The sequence below is a fragment of the Oncorhynchus clarkii genome, chromosome 32 (assembly GCF_045791955.1).
Source record: "Oncorhynchus clarkii lewisi isolate Uvic-CL-2024 chromosome 32, UVic_Ocla_1.0, whole genome shotgun sequence".
Lineage (NCBI taxonomy): Eukaryota > Metazoa > Chordata > Actinopteri > Salmoniformes > Salmonidae > Oncorhynchus > Oncorhynchus clarkii.
In genome coordinates, this window is record NC_092178.1 from 15,570,279 (window position 1) to 15,590,428 (window position 20,150).

The following is a 20,150-nucleotide window of genomic DNA, read 5'->3' on the forward strand; positions in this document are numbered from 1 at the left end:
ACACACACTCTACATACACTCCACACTACACACACTACATACTCTATAAACTCTACACACACTCTACACACACTCTACACACCACACACATGCTCTACACACACTCTACACACACTACATACTCTATCAACTCTACACACACTCTACACACACTACACACTACACACACTACATACTCTATCAACTCTACACACTACACACACTACATACTCTATCAACTCTACACACACTCTACACACTACACACTCTATAAACTCTACACACACTACATACTCTATCAACTCTACACACACTCTACACACACTACACACTACACACACTACATACTCTATCAACTCTACACACACTCTACACACTACACACACTACACAATCTATAGACTCTACACAAACTCTACACACACTACACACTACACACATTACATACTCTATAAACTCTACACACACTACATACTCTATAAACTCTACACACACTCTACACACTACACACACACTCTACACACACTCTACACATTCTACACACACACACACACTACACACTCTACACACACACTACACACTCTACACACACTACACACTCTAAACACACACTACGCACTCTACACTCTACACACACACTACACACACACTACACACTCTACACACTACACCCACTACACACACTCTACACACAATCTATAGACTCTACACACACTACATACTCTATACACTCTACACACACACTATACACACTACACACACTCTACACGCACACTATACCCACTACACACACTCTACACACACTACACAATCTATAGACTCTACACACACTCTAAACACACTCTACACACACTACACACACGACATACTCTACACACTACACACACTACACACTCTACATACACTACACACACTCTACACACTCTACATACACTACACTCTACACACTCTACACACACTACACACTCTACATACACTACACACACTCTACACACTCTACACACTCTACACACACTTCACACACTACACACTCTACATACACTAGACACACTCTACACACTCTACACCCACTACACACTCTACATACACTACACACTCTACACACACTCTACATACACTACACTCTACACACACTCTACATACACTACAATCTACACACTCTACACACACTACACACTCTACATACACTACACACACTACACACTCTACACACACTACACACACTACACACTCTACATACACTAGACACACTCTACACACTCTACACCCACTACACACTCTACATACACTACACACACTCTACACACTCTACACACACTACACACACTACACACTCTACATACACTAGACACACTCTACACACTCTACACCCACTACACACTCTACATACACTACACACTCTACACACACTCTACATACACTACACTCTACACACTCTACACACACTACACACTCTTCATACACTACACACACTCTACACACTCTACATACACTACACACTCTACACACACTACACACTCTACATACAATACACACACTCTACACACACACTACACACTCTACATACAATACACACACTCTACATACACTATACACACACTACACACTCTATACACACACTACACACTCTACACACTACACACACTACACACTCTACACACTACACACTCTACATACTCTATAAACTCTACACACACTACATACTCTATAAACTCTACACACACTCTACACACACTACACACACTCTACACACACTCTACACACTCTACACACTCTACACACTCTACACACTCTACACACACTCTACACACTCTACACACGCTACACACTCTACACACACTACACACTCTACACACACTACACACTCTACACACTCTACACACACTACCCACTCTATACACTCTACACACACTACACACTCTACTCACTCTACACACACTACACACTCTACACACTCTACACACACCACACACTCTACACACTCTACACACACTACACACTCTACACACTCTACACACACTCTACACACTCTACACACACTACACACTCTACACACTCTACACACACTCTACACACTCTACACACACTACACACACAATACACACTCTACACACACTACACACTCTACACACACTATACACTATACACACACTACACACTCTACAGACACTACACACTCTTCGCGCACTCTACACACACTACAAAATGTATACACACACACAACACATTCTACAGACTCTACACACACTCTACACGCTCTCTCCCTCTAATCTCACACATACAGTTGAAGTCGGAAGTTTACATACACCTTAGCCAAATACATTTAAACTCAGTTTTTCACAATTCAAAATCAAATCAAATGTATTTGTCACATACACATGGTTAGCAGATGTTAATGCGAGTGTAGCGAAATGCTTGTGCTTCTAGTTCCGACAATGCAGTAATAACCAACGAGTAATCTAACCTAACAATTCCAAAACTACAACCTTTACAAGTGTAAAGGGATAAAGAATATGTACATAAAAATATATGAATGAGTGATGGTACAGAACGGCATAGGCAAGATGCAGTAGATGGTATCGAGTACAGTATATACATATGAGATGAGTAATGTAAACAAAGTGGCATAGTTTAAAGTGGCTAGTGATACATGTATTACAGAAAGATGCAGTAGATGATATAGAGTACAGTATATACATATACATACGAGATGAGTAATGTAGGGTATGTAAACATTATATTAAGTAGCATTGTTTAAAGTGGCTAGTGATATATTTTACATCAATTTCCATCAATTCCCATTATTAAAGTGGCTGGAGTTGAGTCAGTGTGTTGGCAGCAGCCACTCAATGTTAGTGGTGGCTGTTTAACAGTCTGATGGCCTTGAGATAGAAGGTGTTTTTCAGTCTCTCGGTCCCTGCTTTGATGCACCTGTACTGACCTCGCCTTCTGGATGATAGCGGGGTGAACAGGCAGTGGCTCGGGTGGTTGTTGTCCTTGATGATCTTTATGGCCTTCCTGTGACATCGGGTGGTGTAGGTGTCCTGGAGGGCAGGTAGTTTGCCCCCGGTGATGCGTTGTGCAGACCTCACTACCCTCTGGAGAGCCTTACGGTTGTGGGCGGAGCAGTTGCCGTACCAGGCGGTGATACAGCCCGACAGGATGCTCTCCGCTCTCTGCACTCCGAGGACCCTCACCTCCTCCCTGTAGGCCGTCTCGTCGTTGTTGGTAATCAAGCCTACCACTGTAGTGTCGTCCGCAAACTTGATGATTGAGTTGGAGGCATGCATGGCCACGCAGTTGTGGGTGAACAGGGAGTACAGGAGAGGGCTCAGAACGCACCCTTGTGGGGCCCCAGTGTTGAGGATCAGCGGGGTGGAGATGTTGTTACCTACCCTCACCACCTGGGGGCGGCCCGTCAGGAAGTCCAGTACCCAGTTGCACAGGGCGGGGTCGAGACCCAGGGTCTCGAGCTTGATGACGAGTTTGGAGGGTACTATGGTGTTAAATGCTGAGCTGTAGTCGATGAACAGCATTCTTACATAGTTATTCCTCTTGTCCAGATGGGTTAGTGCAGTGTGCAGTGTGGTTGAGAGCAAATTGGAGTGGGTCTAGGGTGTCAGGTAGGGTGGAGGTGATATGGTCCTTGACTAGTCTCTCAAAGCACTTCATGATGAAGGAAATGAGTGCTGCGGGGCGGTAGTCGTTTAGCTCAGTTACCTTAGCTTTCTTGGGAACAGGGACAATGGTGGCCCTCTTGAAGCATGTGGGAACAGCAGACTGGGATAAGGATTGATTGAATATGTCCGTAAACACGCCAGCCTGCGCATGCTCTGAGGACGCGGCTGGGGATGCCGTCTGGGCCTGCAGCCTTGCGGAGGGTTAACACGTTTAAATGTTTTACTCACGTCGGCTGCAGTGAAGGAGAGTCCGCAGGTTTTGGTTGCGGGCCTTGTCAGTGGCACTGTATTGTCCTCAAACCGGGCAAAAAAGTGATTTAGTCTGCCTGGGAGCAAGACCTCCTGGTTCATGACGGGGCTGGTTTTCTTTTTGTAATCCGTGATTGACTGTAGACCCTGCCAAATACCTCTTGTGTCTGAGCCGTTGAATTGCGACTCTACTTTCTCTCTTTACTGACGCTTAGCTTGTTTGATTCCTGACATTTAATCCCGGACATTTAATTCCCTGTCTTAGGTCAGTTAGGATCACCACTTTATTTTAAGAATGTGAAATGTCAGAATAATAGTAGAGAGATTTATTTATTTCAGCTTTTATTCCTTTCATCACATTCCCAGTGGGTCAGAAGTTTACATACAATCAATTAGTATTTGGTAGCATTGCCTTTAAATTGTTTAACTTGGGTGAAATGTTTCGGGAATTCTGGCCCATTCCTCCTAACAGAGCTGGTGTAACTGAGTCAGGTTTGTAGGCCTCCTTGCTCGCACACACCTTTTCAGTTCTGCCAACAAATTTTCTATAGGATTAAGGTCAGGGCTTTGTGATGGCCACTCCAATACCTTGACTTTGTTGTCCTTAAGCCATTTTGCGACAACTTTGGCAGTATGCTTGGGGTCATTGTCCATTTGGAAGACAATTTGCGACCAGGCTTTAATTTCCTGACTGATGTCTTGAGATGTTGCCTCAATATATCCACATAATTTTCCTTCCGCATTATGCCATCCATTTTGTGAAGTCCCTCCTGCAGAAAAGCACCCCCACAACATGATGCTGCCACCCCCATGCTTCACGGTTGGGATGGGGTTCTTCGGCTTGCAAGCCTCCCCTTTTTCCTCCAAACATAATGATGATCATTATGGCCAAACAGTTCTATTTTTGTTTCATCAGACCAGTGGACATTTCTCCAAAAAGTACCATCTTTGTCCCCATGTCCCCATGTGCAGTTGCAAGTGGCTTCTTCCCTGCTGAGTGGCCTTTCAGGTTATGTCGTTATAGGACTCATTTGACTGTGGATATAGATACTTTTGTACCTGTTTCCTCCAGAATCTTCACAAGGTCCTTTGCTGTTGTTCTGGGATTGATTTGCACTTTTCGTACGTTAATCTCTAGGAGACAGAACGCGGCTCCGGCTGCGTGGTCCCATGGTGTTTATACTTGTGTACTATTGTAAAGAGGCACTGAGTTTAAAGATAGGCCTTGAAATAGATCCACAGGTACACCTCCAATTGACTCAAATGATGTCAATTAGCTTATCAGAAGCTTCTAAAGCCATGACATGTCATGGCTAGGGTGTAAATGTCATGGCTAGGGTGTAGATGTCATGGATAGGGTGTGGATGTCATGGATAGGGTGTAGATGCCATGGCTAGGGTGTAAATGTCATGGATAGGGTGTAGATGTCATGGCTAGGGTGTAAATGTCATGGCCAGGGTGTAAATATCACAGCTAGGGTGTGGATGTCATGGATAGGGTGTAGATGCCATGGCTAGGGTGTAAATGTCATGGCTAGTGTGCAGATGTCATGGCTAGGGTGTAAATGTCATGGCCAGGGTGTAAATATCACAGCTAGGGTGTAAATGTCATGGATAGGGTGTAGATGTCATGGCTAGGGTATAGATGTCATGGCTAGGGTGTAGATGTCATGGCTAGGGTGTCAATGTCATGGCTAGGGTGTAGATGTCATGGCTAGGATGTGGATGTCATGGCTAGGGTATGGATGTCATGGCCAGGGTGTGGATGTCATGGCTAGGGTGTAAATGTCATGGCTAGGGTGTAAATGTCATGGCTAGGGTGTGGATGTCATGGCTAGGGTGTGGATGTCATGGCTAGGGTATGGATGTCATGGCCAGGGTGTGGATGTCATGGCTAGGGTGTAAATGTCATGGCTAGGGTGTAAATGTCATGGCTAGGGTGTGGATGTCATGGCTAGGGTGTGGATGTCATGGCTAGGGTATGGATGTCATGGCCAGGGTGTGGATGTCATGGCTAGGGTGTAAATGTCATGGCTAGGGTGTAAATGTCATGGCCAGGGTGTAAATGTCATGGCTAGGGTGTAGATGTCATGGCTAGGGTGTAAATGTCATGGCTAGGGTGTAAATGTCATGGCTAGGGTGTGGATGTCATGGCTAGGGTGTAAATGTCATGGCTAGGGTGTAAATGTCATGGCTAGGGTGTAGATGTCATGGCTAGGGTGTAAATGTCATTGACAGGGTATAGATGTCATGGCTAGGGGGTAAATGTCATGGCTAGGGTGTAGATGTCATGGCTAGGGTGTAAATGTCATGGCTAGGGTGTTGATGTCATGGCTAGGGTGTAGATGTCATGGCTAGGGTGTAAATGTCATGGATAGGGTGTTGATGTCATGGCTAGGGTGTAAATGTCATGGCTAGGGTGTAGATGTCATGGCTAGGGTATGGATGTCATGGCCAGGGTGTGGATGTCATGGCTAGGGTGTAAATGTCATGGCTAGGGTGTAAATGTCATGGCTAGGGTGTGGATGTCATGGCTAGGGTGTGGATGTCATGGCTAGGGTATGGATGTCATGGCCAGGGTGTGGATGTCATGGCTAGGGTGTAAATGTCATGGCTAGGGTGTAAATGTCATGGCCAGGGTGTAAATATCATGGCTAGGGTGTAGATGTCATGGCTAGGGTGTAGATGTCATGGCTAGGGTGTCAATGTCATGGCTAGGGTGTAGATGTCATGGCTAGGATGTGGATGTCATGGCTAGGGTATGGATGTCATGGCCAGGGTGTGGATGTCATGGCTAGGGTGTAAATGTCATGGCTAGGGTGTAAATGTCATGGCTAGGGTGTGGATGTCATGGCTAGGGTGTGGATGTCATGGCTAGGGTATGGATGTCATGGCCAGGGTGTGGATGTCATGGCTAGGGTGTAAATGTCATGGCTAGGGTGTAAATGTCATGGCCAGGGTGTAAATGTCATGGCTATGGTGTAGATGTCATGGCTAGGGTGTAAATGTCATGGCTAGGGTGTAAATGTCATGGCTAGGGTGTGGATGTCATGGCTAGGGTGTAAATGTCATGGCTAGGGTGTAAATGTCATGGCTAGGGTGTAGATGTCATGGCTAGGGTGTAAATGTCATTGACAGGGTATAGATGTCATGGCTAGGGGGTAAATGTCATGGCTAGGGTGTAGATGTCATGGCTAGGGTGTAGATGTCATGGCTAGGGTGTAAATGTCATGGCTAGGGTGTTGATGTCATGGCTAGGGTGTAAATGTCATGGCTAGGGTGTAGATGTCATGGCTAGGGTGTAAATGTAATGGCTAGGGTGTAAATGTCATTGACAGGGTATAGATGTCATGGCCAGGGTGTAAATGTCATGGCTATGGTGTAGATGTCATGGCTAGGGTGTAAATGTCATGGCTAGGGTGTAAATGTCATGGCTAGGGTGTGGATGTCATGGCTAGGGTGTAAATGTCATGGCTAGGGTGTAAATGTCATGGCTAGGGTGTAGATGTCATGGCTAGGGTGTAAATGTCATTGACAGGGTATAGATGTCATGGCTAGGGGGTAAATGTCATGGCTAGGGTGTAGATGTCATGGCTAGGGTGTAGATGTCATGGCTAGGGTGTAAATGTCATGGCTAGGGTGTTGATGTCATGGCTAGGGTGTAAATGTCATGGCTAGGGTGTAGATGTCATGGCTAGGGTGTAAATGTAATGGCTAGGGTGTAAATGTCATTGACAGGGTATAGATGTCATGGCTAGGGGGTAAATGTCATGGCTAGGGTGTAGATGTCATGGCTAGGGTGTAAATGTCATGGCTAGGGTGTTGATGTCATGGCTAGGGTGTAGATGTCATGGCTAGGGTGTAAATGTCATGGATAGGGTGTTGATGTCATGGCTAGGGTGTAAATGTCATGGCTAGGGTGTAGATGTCATGGCTAGGGTGTAAATGTAATGGCTAGGGTGTAGGTGTTATGGCTAGGGTGTAAATGTCATGTCTAGGGTGTAGATGTCATGGCTAGGGTATAGATGTCATGGCTAGGGTGTAGATGTCATGGCTAGGGTGTCGATGTCATGGCTAGGGTGTAGATGTCATGGCTAGGATGTGGATGTCATGGCTAGGGTATGGATGTCATGGCCAGGGTGTGGATGTCATGGCTAGGGTGTAAATGTCATGGCTAGGGTGTAAATGTCATGGCTAGGGTGTGGATGTCATGGCTAGGGTGTGGATGTCATGGCTAGGGTATGGATGTCATGGCCAGGGTGTGGATGTCATGGCTAGGGTGTAAATGTCATGGCTAGGGTGTAAATGTCATGGCCAGGGTGTAAATCTCATGGCTAGGGTGTAGATGTCATGGCTAGGGTGTAAATGTCATGGCTAGGGTGTAAATGTCATGGCTAGGGTGTGGATGTCATGGCTAGGGTGTAAATGTCATGGCTAGGGTGTAAATGTCATGGCTAGGGTGTAGATGTCATGGCTAGGGTGTAAATGTCATTGACAGGGTATAGATGTCATGGCTAGGGGGTAAATGTCATGGCTAGGGTGTAGATGTCATGGCTAGGGTGTAAATGTCATGGCTAGGGTGTTGATGTCATGGCTAGGGTGTAGATGTCATGGCTAGGGTGTAAATGTCATGGATAGGGTGTTGATGTCATGGCTAGGGTGTAAATGTCATGGCTAGGGTGTAGATGTCATGGCTAGGGTGTAAATGTCATGGCTAGGGTATAGATGTCATGGCTAGGGTGTGGATGTCATGGCTAGGGTGTGGGTGTCATGGCTAGGGTGTGGATGTCATGGCTAGGGTGTGGATGTCATGGCTAGGGTGTGGATGTCATGGCTAGGGTGTAGATGTCATGGCTAGGGTGTGGATGTCATGGCTAGGGTGTGGATGTCATGGCTAGGGTGTAGATGTCATGGCTAGGGTGTGGATGTCATGGCTAGGGTGTGGATGTCATGGCTAGGGTGTAGATGTCATGGCTAGGGTGTGGATGTCATGGCTAGGGTGTGGATGTCATGGCTAGGGTGTAGATGTCATGGCTAGGGTGTGGATGTCATGGCTAGGGCACAGTAATATGATGTTTCAGTGAACATTGTGAGGCTGGTGGGTTTTTGGACGTGGATAAATGTGCCGTTCTGTCAGGAGAGGAGTGGAGGAGAGGAGAAGCTTCAACCCAAGCAACCTCCTCCCTTCTTCTGCAGATGGCTTCTCTCCCTCACTGCAAGCTGTGGTGGGCTCACTGCTGTGTCTGTAAAGCAAACAGCGCCATCTAGTGAAAAGGATGGTTTTCCACGATTTTCTCCACACGCCCGCTATTCAAAATAGTACAAGATGAATATCTGCAATATTTAATCAACGTTACTTTAATGAATCATTCCATCGGAGAAAATGTAAATAGTCGTATCTAACGGGACACCAACACATTGACGCCATCAAGTGCTTTTAAGTACTTTTAAACTTAAATCAAGACGCTGTGTGTAATGATGAAAGAGTTGTGTTGTGGGCTGGAAGGAATGTGTGCAGTGGGTACTAGCCTACTGGAACGTTTTGAGTCTCTGTTTTAAGCGTTACCTCGTTCTATTTTCTCTGCTTTACTCCAGCCTTCCATCCTCATTAGAGAAGCACTTCATTAAACAGAGCCTGATGACTACAGCTCTCCTCTCCTCTCTGGAAAGACCGTTTGTGTGTGTATGGTGTGTGTGTTTGTGTGTGTGTGCATGCGTGCCTGACTCTCTCTGGTTGTGTTGACGACGATCTCCTTTCCCAACACCGTAAACAAAATCCTTTACATAGAGTTATTATATTTACAGTAGGTCTCCCTATAGTGTGTGATGGTAACCAACTGGTCTATTAGCTGGTCCATTGTGTTTTTCCTTCACACTACTAATTAGAATTCTGCTGTTGTGTCATGTTGTGTGTGAAAGGTAATGTCAGTGTGTGTGGTTGTGTGTAAGAATATCATATATTTGCATGTCATTCTGTGTACTGTGTATAGCTTGTGTTCACTCTGTTTTGTTCATTCTCTCTCTCTCTCTCTCTCTCTCTCTCTCTCTCTCTCTCTCTCTCCCTCTCCCTCTCTCTCTGTCTCTCCCACTCTCTCTGTCTCTCTCTCTCTCCCTCTCTCTCTGTCTCTCCCTCTCTCTCTCTCTGTCTCTCCCTCTCTCTCTCTCTGTCTCTCTCTCTCTCTCTCTCCCTCTCTCTCTGTCTCTCCCTCTCTCTCTCTCTGTCTCTCTCTCTCCCTCTCCCTCTCTCTCTCTCTGTCTCTCCGTCTCTCTCACGCTCTCTCAATTCAATTCAATTCAAGGGCTTTATTGGCATGGGACACATTATGTTAACATTACCAAAGCAAGTGCAGTAGATAATAAACAAAAGTGAAATAAACAATAAAAAATAACAGTAAACATTACACTCACAAAAGTTCCAAAATACATTTTAAATGTCATATTATGTATATATTCAGTGTTGTAACGATGCGCAAATAGTTAAACATAAACATGGGTTGTGTTTTCTCTCTTCCTTTCTCTCTCTCTCCCTCCACTTTCTCGCTCTCTCACTCCCTCTTTCTCTCCCTCTCTCTTTTTCTCTCCCTCTCTCTCCCTCTGCCTCCTTCCCCCCTTCTCTCTACCTCTTCTAACTCTCCCAGGCGGCCGGGGGCAATACATCTCACCAGGTCAGTTTTTCCTACTTTAATGGCTTCAACTCTCTCCTGAACAACATGGATGTCATTAGGAAGATCTACACCACACTGGCTGGGAGCAGTAGAGTCCTGGAAGTCACTAAAGGTTGGTAGACATACATACGCTGACACACATGCACGCATGCACACACGCACACACACACGTTCATGCACGCACGCACACACACACGTTCATGCACGCACACACAGCATACATGCGTACACAGACACACACGCACACAGAGAATGTGTGTGTGTGTGGTAGTTTTGTTTGTTTTCTTTTTTCCACTCCCCACCACCCACCTCCTCCTCCTTGTCTACATTTGATTGGCCCTGCTGGATGCGTCCCAACAGACACATGGGAAGTTTACCCAGAATTCTCAGCAGCAGTGGCGGGTCTCTCACTGGGCCTGTCTGTGACACATCCTCCCTGGCTCTGGTTTGGCTAGGAGTTTCCCCTGAGTTACAGATCTAGGATCAGCTAACCCTGCCCAAATTCTACCCTAAACCATTCGAGTGTAAATGGCCAGGACCAAACTAACAGTTGTTTCACAAATCACAAATAGCATAGAGGAAAGGAAAAACATACACAATATGTCATGATTTGACGTGATATGACGAGGCGGCAGGTAGCCTAGTGGTTAGAGCGTTGGACTAGTAACCAAAAGGTTGAAAGGTAAAAAATCTGTCGTTCTGCCCCTGTCCAAGGCAGTTAACCCACTGTTCCTAGGCCGTCATTGAAAATAAGAATTTGTTCTTAACTAACTTAGTTAAATAAAGGTAAAATAAAAAAAATAAGAATGACAGTTAACATGTGCTTAATCAAGAGTTATCAATTAGCTCAACAGCCCCCCTCCACATAATTTCTCTCACTCCCTGTCTACCTCAGATGCCAGTTGTTGAACTGTACCAATGTCTCTCCCTGTCTGGTATTTGCTGAGCACTGTAGGCTTGGTTCTCTCTCTCTTTCTCTCTTGATGCTGAGTAGGTCAGTCTACCGCATGGCTCTGGGGTTCTGGGTTCTGGGTATGTGAGTGTGATGCTATCGGGGCCTTATCGGGGGTGTGGGCCTGAGTTCCCTTGGCTGTTCCCACCGTGGCGTGGCCATGGCTGGGCTGTGGTGCCCCCCCAGCCACAGTCATTAGGCTCTACTGGGACCTGGTCTGTGCGTGCAGAGCTCCACGTCTCCATCTCTCTCTCGCTCCCCCCCACCCTGTGACCCCCACCAACCGGCCTGATTGATTCCGTATGTGAGGCGGGGCCACTGTTTAGGTTTGGAACGTCATCGCTGTGGTTACCGCCTCCACGCCCTCATTTCTTAGGGCAGGGCTGATTACAACATTCACTTCAATGAAATGAATGCAACTCGTTCTGTGGTCTGCTACATGGAATATACACAATATATGCAAGAGTATGTGAACACCCCTTCAAATTAGTGGATTCAGCAACACCTGTTGCTGACAGGTGTATAAGATCAAGCACACAGCAATGCCATCTCCATAGACAAAGCAGTAGAATGGCGTGACACTGTCATAGGATGCCACCTTTCCAACAACTCAGTTTGTCAAATTTCTGTCCTGCTAGAACTGCCCCGGACAACTGTAAGGGATGTTATAGTGATGTGGAACTGCTGAGTCCCACAAAACACCAGTCTCAACATCAACAGTGAAGAGGCGACTCCGGGATGGTGGCCTTCTAGGCAGAGTTGCAAAGAAAAAGCCATATCTCAGACTGGCCAATAAAAATAAAAGATTAAGATGGGGAATAGAAAACAGACACTGGACAGAGGAACTCTGCCTGGAAGGCCAGCATCCCGGAGTTGCCTCTTCACTGTTGATGTTGAGACTGGTGTTTTGCGGGTACTATTTAATGAAGCTGACATTTGAGGACTTGTGAGGCATCTGTTTCTCAAACTAGACACTCTAATGTACTTGTCCTCTTGCTCAGTTGTGCACCGGGGCCTCCCACTCCTCTTTCTATTCTGGTTAGAGTCAGTTTGCGCTGTTCTGGGAAGGTAGTAGTACACAGTGTTGTACAAGAGCTTCAGTTTCTTGGCAATTTCTCGTATGGAGTAGACTTCATTTCTCAGAACAACAACTGACGAGTTTCTGGCCATTTTGAGCCGGTAATCGAACCCACAAATGCTGATGCTCCAGATACTCAACTAGTCTGAAGAAGGCCAGTTTTATTGCTTCTTTAATCAGAACAACAGTTTTCAGCTGTGCTAACATAATTGCTAAATAGTTCTCTAATGATTAATTAGCCTTTTAAAATTATTATCTTGGATTAGCTAACATAACGTACCATTGGAACACAGGAGTGGTGGTTGCTGATAATGGGCCTCTTTATGCCTATGTAGATATTCCATTAAAATTCAGCCATTTCCAGCTACAACAGTCATTTACAACATTAACAATGTCTACACTGTATTTCTGATCAATTTTATGTTATTTTTATGGACAAAAAATTAGCTTTTCTTTCAAAAACAAGGACATTTTGAAGTGACCCCAAACGTATGAACTGCAGTGTAGATCTTTGTGTATAGACTGTCAGATGATCTTTGTGTATAGATTGTCAGATGATATTTGTGTATAGACGGTCAGATGATCTTTCTGTATAGACAGTCAGATGATCTTTCTGTATAGATGTCAGATGATCTTTCTGTATAGACAGTCAGATGGTCTTTCTGTATAGACTGTCAGATGATGTTTCTGTAAAGACTGTCAGATGATCTTTCTGTATAGACAGTCAGATGGTCTTTCTGTATAGACTGTCAGGTGATCTTTCTGTATAGACAGTCAGATGATCTTTGTGTATAGACTGTCAGATGATCTTTGTATATAAACTGAGAGTGAGTTGATGTCTGGGAGTAAACTGAGCTATCTGATCTATGCTCTACTGAATATATAAACTCAGCCTAAAAAGAAATGTCCCTTTTTCAGGACCCTGTCATTCAAAGATAATTCGTAAAAATCCAAATAACTTCACACATCTTCATTGTAATGGGTTTAACACTGTTTCCCATGCTTGTTCAATTAACCATAAACAATTAATGAACATGCACCTGTGGAATGGTCGTTAAGACACTAACAGCTTATAGACGGTAGGCAATTAAGGTCACAGTTATGAACACCTAGGACACTAAAGAGGCCTTTCTACTGACTCTGAAAAAAACCAAAAGAAAGATGCCCAGGGTCCCTGCTCATCTGCGTGAACGTGCCTTAGGCATGCTGCAAGGAGGCATGAGAACTGCAGATGTGGCCAGGGCAATAAACTGCAATGTCCGTACTGTGAGACGCCTAAGACAGCGCTTCAGGGAGACAGGATGGACAGCTGATCGTCCACGCAGTGGCAGACCACGTGTAACAACACCTGCACAGGATCGGTACATCCGAACATCACACCTGCGGGACAGGTAAAGGATGGCAACAACAACTGCCCGAGTTACACCAGGAACACACCATCCCTCCATCAGTGCTCAGACTGTCCGCAATAGGCTGAGAGAGGCTGGACTGAGTGTTTGTAGGCCTGTTGTAAGGCAGATCCTCACCAGACATCACCGGCAACGTTGTCTCCTATGGGCACAAACCCACCGTCGCTGGACCAGACAGGACGGGCAAAAAGTGCTCTTCACTGACGAGTCGCGGTTTTCAGGGGTGATGGTCAGATTTGCGTTTATCGTTAAAGGAATGAGCTTTACACCAAGGCCTGTACTCTGGAGCGGGATCGATTTTGAGGTGGAGAGTCCGTCATGGTCTGGGGCGGTGTGTCACAGCATCATCGGACTGAACTTGTTGTCATTGCAGTCAATCTCAACGCTGTGCGTTACAGGGAAGACATCCTCCTCCCTCATGTGGTACACTTCCTGCAGGCTCATCCTGACCCACCAGCCAAACTACTCGTTCTGTGCGTTATTTCCTGCAAGACAGGAATGTCAGTGTTTGGCCATGGCCAGCGAAGAGCCCAGATCTCAATCCTATTGAGCACGTCTGGGACCTGTTGGATCGGAGGGTGAGGGCTAGGGCCTTTCTCCCCAGAAATGTCCGGGAACTTGCAGGTGCCCTGGTGGAAGAGTGGGGTAACATATCACAGCAAGTACTGGCAAATCTGGTGCAGTCCATGAGGAGGAGCTGGTGGTCACGCCAGATAATGACTGTTACTTTTGATTTTGACCTCACTTTGTTCAGGGACACACAGTGTCCTGGCTCTTTGAATAAGCTGGTCACTCAATACCAGATACCAGAGCTATAGAAATCACACTGTAAGTCAGCCATGGCTGAGTCCCAAATGCCACCCAGAGCCTGGGCCCTGGTCAAAAGTAGTGCACTAAATAGGGAAATAGAATGCCATTTGGGATGTAACCCAACCCAGTTATCAACCTGTTCATTATGTACCTAACACTTCCCCTACTGTACACTGTCTGTCTGTCTAAAGAACAGATTAAGTCAATTCAATAAGGTTTGTAAACAGGAAATACATGTGGGAACTAATTCAAGGGGATTATCTCAAACACTGTATTTGTGTATAGGATGTTGGACTTGTGGGAAAGAGAGATTTTATTCTCAACTGGGATCACCTGTATGAATCAAAGATAAATAAAGTGGGAGTATCCGTCACACTCCTCTTCTCTCCTCTCATTTCCTCTCCTCTCCTCTTTGTCTGCTCTTCTTTCCTCTCCTCTCATTTCCACTCCTCTTCTCTCCTCTTTGTCTGCTCTTCTTTCCTCTCCTCTCATTTCCTCTCCTCTTCTCTCCTCTTTGTCTGCTCTTCTTTCCTCTCCTCTCATTTCCTCTCCTCTTCTCTCCTCTTTGTCTGCTCTTCTTTCCTCTCCTCTCCTCTTCTCTCCTCTGCTCTCCTCTTCGTCTCTTCCTCTCCTCTCCTTCTCTCCTGTAACAGAGGAGTTCATCATTGCGGCCCAGAGGTTTGGTCAGGTGACTCCGATGGAGGTGGACATCCTGTTCCAACTGGCCGACCTCTCTGAATCCCGGGGGTGAGTCACACACACCCCCACACACACACATACACACACAGATGACAAGGCTAGGCCTCAAATAGATAGCCCTATTCAGTTTAATAGCTTAATTACAGTTGCGTTCAAGATACATAATTATGCAAAACAGATCATACATGATAAGCCCTCTCAACCTCAGTTTTAAATCATTGAATTCCAGCAATGTTGAATGAAGCTTCATATTAAGGGAAACATTTTCCCACAGTCATTGATACTGCATAGTGTAATCCATTCCTCTCATTGTATTTCCACATTAGCATGTACTGTTGTAGTTAATACTAGTTTTCAGTTTATTGGGTCTCAATAGCCTGTCCCATTAATCCATGTGGTTGTTATTGGATCACTGGAGCTCGTCATACCCGGTCGTTCTTCTTCCAAAATGTCTGCTTTCACTGCAGCCTGATCAAATGAGCCAGGCATGAATCTTCTGAATCCCATTTCACTCAAATAAGCCTTCAAAACTCAGCATTTGTCTGAGGAAGAGGAGACACATACACAAGAGCATACACACACACAGGGGAAGGGGAGTCCACAGGGGAAGGGGAGTCCACAGGGGAAGGGGAGTCCACAGGGGAAGGGGAATCCACAGGGGAAGAGGAGTCCACAGGGGAAGGGGAGTCCACAGGGGAAGGGGAGTCCACAGGGGAAGGGGAGTCCACAGGGGAAGAGGAGTCCACAGGGGAAGGGGAATCCACAGGGGAAGGGGAGGCCACAGGGGAAGAGGAGTCCACAGGGGAAGGGGAATCCACAGGGGAAGAGGAGTCCACAGGGGAAGAGGAGTCCACAGGGGAAGAGGAGTCCACAGGGGAAGGGGAGTCCACAGGGGAAGAGGAGTCCACAGGGGAAGAGGAGTCCACAGGGGAAGAGGAGTCCACAGGGGAAGGGGAGTCCACAGGGGAAGAGGAGTCCACAGGGGAAGGGGAATCCGCAGGGGAAGGGGAGTCCGCAGGGGAAGAGGAGTCCACAGGGGAAGAGGAGTCCACAGGGGAAGGGGTGCACAGGGGAAGGGGAGTCCACAGGGGAAGATGAGTCCACAGGGGAAGGGGAGTCCACAGGGGAAGAGGAGTCCACAGGGGAAGGGGAGTCCACAGGGGAAGGGGAATCCACAGGGGAAGAGGAGTCCACAGGGGAAGGGGAGTCCACAGGGGAAGAGGAGTCCACAGGGGAAGGGGTCCACAGGGGAAGGGGAGTCCACAGGGGAAGAGGAGTCCACAGGGGAAGGGGAGTCCACAGGGGAAGGGGAGTCCACAGGGGAAGGGGAATCCACAGGGGAAGGGGAGTCCACAGGGGAAGGGGAGTCCACAGGGGAAGAGGAGTCCACAGGGGAAGGGGAACGCCAGCGGTTCATCTAACTGTACACGGCTCACGTTCCCATGTCTCTTGCTCCATAGGGTCGACCGGCGGCGTAGAGTGCCAGTAATTTGTGCCCTCTCTGAGCACCTGATTATTATTTCTGGGCAATGGGATACTTTAATAGTCTCCCAAGCCTCTGATTGGAGATGCAGGAGATAATTGTTCCCAATAATCGGAGGGGATTGAGCTGCTCCCAAATCTGGGAACGTCACAGAGATGTTATGTGGACGCTGGGGCGCATGCACAGAGTTGGAGAGGTCCCCGGAATCACGGACAAATGTTTTGTTTTGTTTGGATGCAGCGAGGGAAAGAGAGAATGAGGGAGAGGGATGTAGCTGGTCATTGATATTGTTGAATATCAAGTATCGTTGAAAATCTTACCAGGGGTCAGAAGGAAAATGTCAGAAGCATTTAAATGGTAGAACCGTTTGAAACTTTTCCCTCTCTCCTCTCTTCCAGTCGTGTTGGTCTGGTGGACATTGACAGGATTGCTCCACTAGAGGAAGGGGCCCTCCCATACAACCTGGTGGAGGTCCAGAGACAGGTAAAAGAGAAAGAGAGAAAGAAGGAAAAAGAAAAAATGACAGAAAAGAAGACTTGCTGAATGTTTTAGCATCTTTTTCAGCTTCAGAGATATAGGCTGCGATTCAATTCAAAGCTCTGTAGCGCAGTGGACTATAACATACTTTTAAAGGTAATTTACAGTTGAGCCGGCTTGCGCAGCGTTTGCCATGAATGCGATCTGTGCAAATGCCTTTAAAAGGTGCATTGTCGGCTGTTTAGTGGCCTGCACTATAGAGCACCTTGGATTGAATCCCGGCCATAGTTATTCTCTAACTGTAGTCTAGAAACATGTCCTGGTAATGGTCAGAGCAAAAGTTCACTGGTGATGTTGGGTCTTTCTATGATTACTTCCAGTACTGAATATATATGAGCAATACTCTAGGACAGACTTATCCAACATGAAACATAAGAAACTGAAGAAAAAATAGAATCTTTCTAAATCCCCACATACCAGTCCGATTTCCAGCACACTTGCTCTGTTTGTGTCAGATTCTCAAATGACAGCCATTGAACTAAATGCCAAGGAGAACACAACTTCTAAAAGTGTGTCTTTGATTGGATCTCTCCAGAGAAAGAAATACAATTAGATATCAGAAACCTCTCTATGACAGTATACTGTATCTTTGTCATTTTTTTTTTAAAACCTTGTTAATTTAAGACTAACTCCAGCCGTTTAAATAGGTTACAGTGCCTTCAAAAAATATTCACATCCCTTGACTTTTTCCACATTTTGTTGTGTTACAAATTGGGATAAAAATTGACTGTTTTTGTATTTTATTTTTATGTACACAAAATGCTCTGTAATGTCAAAGTGTAAGAAAAATTATAAAATAAAACACTTAATATATCTTGATTAGATAAGTATTCAACCCCGTGAGTCAATACGTGTTAGAATCACCTTTGGCAGCGATTACAGCTATGAGTCTTTTGGGTAAGTCTCTAAGGCCCCGATTGCTTTTTTATGCAGTTTTCTCTATATGCGTATTCTGACGTGGAACTTAAGCATGAGAATAGAATGCTATTCAGCCACTATTTGTTTAGGGTGGAGATCTCAGAAATGAAGGTTTGGGGGAGGTGTGTCTACAGATCAGCCATATTCTGACCTTGACTTAATTCCACCACCTTTACGCGTGAGGAAACCATGAGTATGGTCGGGCGAAACTACCGGTTCCAAGTGGAAAAAGCATCTACTTAATTTTTTCACATAGACATAACAGCATTCTCCATGACCTATCATTTATACATGAATAAAAGCTATTGATAAGAGCTAGGTCAATTATTATAAATTATATAATCCGTTTGGGTAAATAATAAATACACAAACCTCTGTTACGTCTGCTAATTTGTTATAATGTAGCCTACTTGAATCATTATGGAACTCAGACGACATGTAGCAGGTTAAACCTGGAGCCTGGCACATGGTTCAGGATGACTGGAACGTTGTCATACAGTTCCATGATTAGGGTAGATTTATAGAACTACTGTTCAACCCCTATTGTACATCTTTTTTCACCTTCCAATATTTCATGGTTTGAACTTGAATATGACAACTTTCAGAATGAATCAAACCACTGTATTTTTTATTAATCCATATATTTTGTACTTAAAGGCTCTCCAAAACAGTTTTTTAAAATAATTCATACGTACTTTCCTAGCCCTAAAATGTGCCTAAATAATCTAAAATATTTTTTAAATCTACCAGTTGGTGCTGAAACTGAGATGAAGATGCATAGATGGCATACTTTCATTGATCCCTATTTTCTGATTGCTTTTGAATGTGTTCTATTGACTCTGTTGACAAAATTATAATTAAAGTTACACCTTATTTAAAGGGATGGCTTAAGATAAAGGTACTGAAAATGCCATTGAATGAAAACTCCATGAGAAAATCTGTTGGCCAGTAAGTGGGAGGGTTTTCATTGGTTGAATTACATTTATTCAGCAAGGTAACCTCGCTTGCAAAGCCCGTTACGCACCTGCATAAGGTAAGTCTGAATACCAACTACTAAGAAGTGTGTAGGAAAGGCATGCATAAGAAAGGCGGAATTTCCTAAATTGGAATCTGTCCCTGGAAGCTTTGCACACCTTGATTGTACAATATTTGGCCATATTTGTTTTTTTAAAGTCTTCAAGCTCATTGCTGGACAGCCATTTTCAAGTCTTGCCTAGATTTTCAAGACAATTTAATTTAAAACTGTAACTAGGCCACACAGAAACATTCAATGTTGTCTTGGTAAGCAACTCCAGTGTACACTGAGTATACAAAACATTAAGAACACCTGCTCTTTCCATTACATAGACTGACCAGGTGAATCCTGGTGAAAGCTATGATCCCTTATTGATGTCACTTGTTAAATCCACTTCAATCAGTGTAGATGAAGGTGAAGAGACAAAGAAGGATTTTAAAGCCTTGAGACATGGATTGTGTATTTGTGCCATTCATAGGGTTTTGTTAGACTTCATTGATGTCACTTGTTAAATCCTCTTCAATCAGTGTAGAGCAAGGGGAGAAGACAAGTTAAAGAAGGATTTTTAAGCGTTGAGACATGGATTATGTATTTGTGCCATTCATAAATTTTGTTAGACTTCAGTGCGGCTTTTGACATTATCGATCAGTCTGTTGCTGAAAAAACGTATGTGTTATG

The 20,150-nt window shown here is 45.2% G+C and overlaps 1 protein-coding gene across 1 annotated transcript in view; it reads left to right on the forward strand.

The window, feature by feature from the left end:
- Nucleotides 1-20,150, forward strand: part of LOC139391805 (electrogenic aspartate/glutamate antiporter SLC25A13, mitochondrial-like) — a 98,314-nt gene that overhangs the window by 29,450 nt on the left and 48,714 nt on the right. Inside the window, exons 7-9 of the mRNA XM_071139361.1 lie at nt 10,545-10,683; nt 15,474-15,567; nt 17,401-17,485. Of these exons, the coding sequence (XP_070995462.1) occupies nt 10,545-10,683; nt 15,474-15,567; nt 17,401-17,485 (318 nt within the window). The remainder of the gene's footprint in view (nt 1-10,544; nt 10,684-15,473; nt 15,568-17,400; nt 17,486-20,150) is intronic.